The 3,913-nt window shown below is 34.1% G+C and overlaps 1 protein-coding gene across 1 annotated transcript; it reads left to right on the top strand.

The window, feature by feature from the left end:
• The first annotated feature begins 293 nt into the window (after window positions 1-293).
• On the top strand, window positions 294-3,260 carry LOC114296677 (aquaporin TIP1-2). The gene is made up of 3 exons (XM_028241002.2): window positions 294-739; window positions 851-1,101; window positions 2,583-3,260. Exons 1-3 carry the CDS (start codon window positions 607-609, stop codon window positions 2,955-2,957), a joined length of 759 nt encoding a protein of 252 aa, XP_028096803.2. The 5' UTR covers window positions 294-606; the 3' UTR covers window positions 2,958-3,260.
• Window positions 3,261-3,913: the final 653 nt, after the last annotated feature.

The raw sequence follows: 3,913 nt of genomic DNA, 5'->3' as shown, positions 1-3,913 counted from the left end.
GGCGATGAGAATGTTAAAGAAAAAATGAAAATTGATAATTGATTAAAAATTAGAACATATGTATCCCTAGACACCTAATAATTTTTATTTATTTTTTTTTTATAGACAATGGGGGTCATTATCTGATCCTTACGTGGCACTGATGTGTGAGAGTAGTGCCAGCGCATCTAACCACGATGGTCTCAATCACACCATATAAACAATCCCCAATGTCGGTTAATTAATCAAAAAAATACGCACCTACTACACAATCATTTAAAGGGACCTACTCGCCTCAAACATTTTTGGTCGGCGTCAGCCAATTTTGGACGGTCCACATAATTCTCAAGTACACGTGGCGTCACATGAACCAAACACAGACAATTACAATTGGCTCCCTTTCCTTAATTTCCTATTTTCACGCTGGAATTTAGCCGTTACCGGATACCAACCGGCTATTCCGGTTTCCACAACGGTCATCATTAGACCACGCTATATATAGGCTTCACTAATAAAACTTTGGATAGAAAGAACCAAAAACAAGCAGAGAAAGGGGGTGTTTGCAACTGGAAATAGTCTTTTCAATTTTTGTCATTTAATTAAAATTTTAAATTTTAATTTTGAAAAATGCCAATTTCAAGAATTGCGGTGGGAAGCCCAGCTGAGGCTAGTCAGCCAGATGCCCTGAAAGCGGCTCTAGCCGAGTTCATTTCCATGCTCATTTTTGTTTTTGCTGGTGAAGGCGCTGGCATGGCTTTCAGTAAGCATTATTTAAGCTTTTTTTCTTTTTTCCTTTTTTCTGATTATGTAATTGCTTTGAAGGGTACAATTTTTATGAGGTGTGAAGTTTAACTCTTTTCTCGTTTGACAGGCAAACTAACAGATGGTGGGTCGACAACACCAGCAGGACTTGTGGCCGCATCCTTGGCCCATGCCTTTGCACTGTTCGTAGCGGTATCGGTAGGGGCTAACATTTCAGGGGGGCATGTGAACCCGGCTGTGACATTCGGTGCATTTCTTGGGGGTCATATAACATTGTTGAGAAGCATTTTGTATTGGATTGCTCAATGTCTTGGATCAGTTGTGGCTTGCTTGTTGCTTAAGTTCGCTACTGGGGGACTGGTAAGACAAATGGATAAAAATCTAAATTCAACCATAAATTATTAATAAAAAGAGTGAGTGTAAAATGTACTTAAAAATTATCTACAAAACATACTTATACACAGTTAGTTAATGGGTTCCACCTTTATTTGTCGTTATATTTATTGTGAGGTGGAGTTCAGTATTTAATGTGAGTTGTCAAACGTAGTTTTTTTTAAGAATTTTGAGATATATTTGTTTGAATTGGTAGCATTAGTCAACTCACAATATTAGAAAAAGCTAAAATGATAAATAAAAAAATAAAATTAAACTACATAAATTATTTTTAAAGCATGTGTTTTGTTGTATTTTAGTTTCTGCTCTTCTTTTTTTTAATTAAACAGTTTGATTCCCAAACTACAAAATGGTGTATTTAAATGATCCATATATAGCAGTATCTGTCTATCAGTTAACGAGAGTTTGGGATTTTTAGAATTTTACATAAACACTCAACAAAATCACAAAAACCAAATACACATATGGTGCCAAAATATGTAGTTGGTTGCATTTTGGTAGCCAATCTTTAAATTTTATTACATTTTATTTATAATTTATGAAAATATCACAGTTCCAGTTAATTAAGACAACTATTGGAAAATTTTAACGGGTTCCTACGTGTAGATCTTAATAGGTGAATTTATTGTCAATAGATCATGTGAGAATTAATGGCGTTTTTCATCAAATACTATTAAAAAACATTATTAATTATTAATTTTCAGCAACAGTTTGAAAATTTTGTCACAAAAAATATCACTAATTATAAGTTTTTGTGACGGTTCAAAAAAATTATCACAAAAAGTCACCAATTTTCAACTTTCAAAGACAGTTTGAAAAATTCGTTACAAAAAAGTCACTAATTGTAAGTTTTAGCTATAATTTGTAAAAATATGACAAAAAAGTGACTGATTATTAATTTTTGAATAATGCTTGGGACCCCCTTTTGGGGGTCACCCCCTCACCCCCTTTGCCACGTGGCAGGGGTGATTGGAGGAGCAGGAAAAAAAAGAAAAAGAAAAAGAAAAGGTAACCAATGAGAGAGAGAGGGGGTCAAAGGGGGTGGGGGGAAAAGGGGGATGAATCATTACTCTTAATTTTTAGTGATACATGCAAAAAAATATCATAACAAAAAATTATTTTTACTAAAAAATTTACTACAACTTATTTTTAATAGGATTTGATAGGAAGTAAATCCAACTATTAGAACCTATTGATAGTTTATCCAAATTTAAACTCAGCTTTTACAATTTAACAACTAAAAATAAGAAAATTAGATACTAAAGTACTAACAAATCATATATTTTAGAAATAATTTGTATAGTTAAATCTATCCAAAAATGACAAACAAAACATCACACAAATGGAAAAATTATCGACAAATTTTATACAATTGGGTGGTGAATAACAAAAAAAAATGCAGTCCAATAATTTTTTTTAATTTGACTAATTTGATATTAATACTGCAGGAAACATCAGCATTTTCACTATCATCCGGTGTGACAGTATGGAACGCACTGGTTTTCGAGATAGTGATGACCTTTGGTTTGGTTTACACAGTCTACGCCACAGCCCTGGATCCCAAAAAGGGTGACTTGGGTATCATAGCACCCATCGCAATTGGTTTCATAGTGGGTGCCAACATCTTAGCCGGTGGTGCCTTCGATGGCGCGTCCATGAACCCAGCTGTGTCCTTCGGTCCCGCCGTAGTCAGCTGGACTTGGGACAGCCACTGGGTCTATTGGCTTGGCCCCTTCATCGGCTCCGCAATCGCGGCTTTGGTCTATGAACTCATCTTCATTTCCCCTAGCACTCATGAGCAGCTCCCCACCACAGATTACTAAGAATTATTGATGTCCGTATTGAAAATATAAAAGATTTTCGCAAAATGAAATACAGATGTGAAATCTAATCTTTTGAATGAGAGGTGAGATCTAATATAAGATTCACTTTCTATCTCGCATCTGTGCTTTATTATGTGACTTTTATGGTTTCAATGCTGTGGGGGGTGAGTGTTGAGTGGTGTTGTTTGCTTTCATTTTCAGCAGTTGAGAGTTGGTACAGGCCTACTGGCTTTTGTTTCTTGTGAAATGTGAACTTTGTCTTGTTTTTTTCTGGAATCAATAACAGAAGAGGTATTTTCATTATTATTTGTCTTCTATATCAAATTTAAAATTTTGTCATTTTTTCTGGTACTATTACAAATTTGCCAAGGCAATCCAACTCCCACTTGAATTCTCTTTCTTTTTGGTTTTCTTCTTTGCAATATTCTTGCTGAATGGCAACTCAGCAAAAAGATTGGTTGATTGGTAAACAATTGAATTTTTTCACTTAAAAGACTTGGATTTGAGTCTCTGTTGTCACTTGATGTGATTAAACCAAATGACCAGTGTTCAGAGCACGTGGTATGATCTTAACTTCAAACCCAACGTAAGTGTGATAAGTTATGGATTGTTGTATAGTATTAAGAGATAGTGCGTCCAGACTTATAAAATAATCTATCTATATAATCATTTTATGAATCTAACAAGAGAGAAGACATATTAAAGTAAAATAATCTATCTATATAATCTTTTGGTTTAAGTTTAAAATTAAAGTAAAATAATATCTTTAAATTACACATTTTAAAATTAATTATTTTGTTTCAACTGTAAACTTAGAGCAAGGATCCTCTAGAGTGATTTTTTCTTAAAGTTTCCTAAAGTGTTACAGTGTATGGTTGAGATTTACTGGCAAGTGACATCAATTTTTCTGATGTGACTTGCCAATAAATCTCAACCATACACTGTAGCACTTTAGA

The sequence above is a fragment of the Camellia sinensis genome, chromosome 14 (genome assembly GCF_055761805.1).
Source record: "Camellia sinensis isolate YWXY chromosome 14, ASM5576180v1, whole genome shotgun sequence".
NCBI lineage: Eukaryota > Viridiplantae > Streptophyta > Magnoliopsida > Ericales > Theaceae > Camellia > Camellia sinensis.
Note: the sequence above shows the minus strand (reverse complement) of the source record. Positions and strands in the feature narration are given on the sequence as shown.

What these genes read in the sequence shown, in the direction of transcription:
- LOC114296677 (XM_028241002.2), top strand. Translation starts at nt 607, where the DNA reads ATGCCAATTTCAAGAATTGCGGTGGGAAGCCCAGCTGAGGCTAGTCAG. An exon ending in AGGCGCTGGCATGGCTTTCA is followed by an intron (nt 740 to 850) that starts GTAAGCATTATT and finishes CTCGTTTGACAG; the next exon opens with GCAAACTAACAGATGGTGGG. An exon ending in AGTTCGCTACTGGGGGACTG is followed by an intron (nt 1,102 to 2,582) that starts GTAAGACAAATG and finishes TTAATACTGCAG; the next exon opens with GAAACATCAGCATTTTCACT.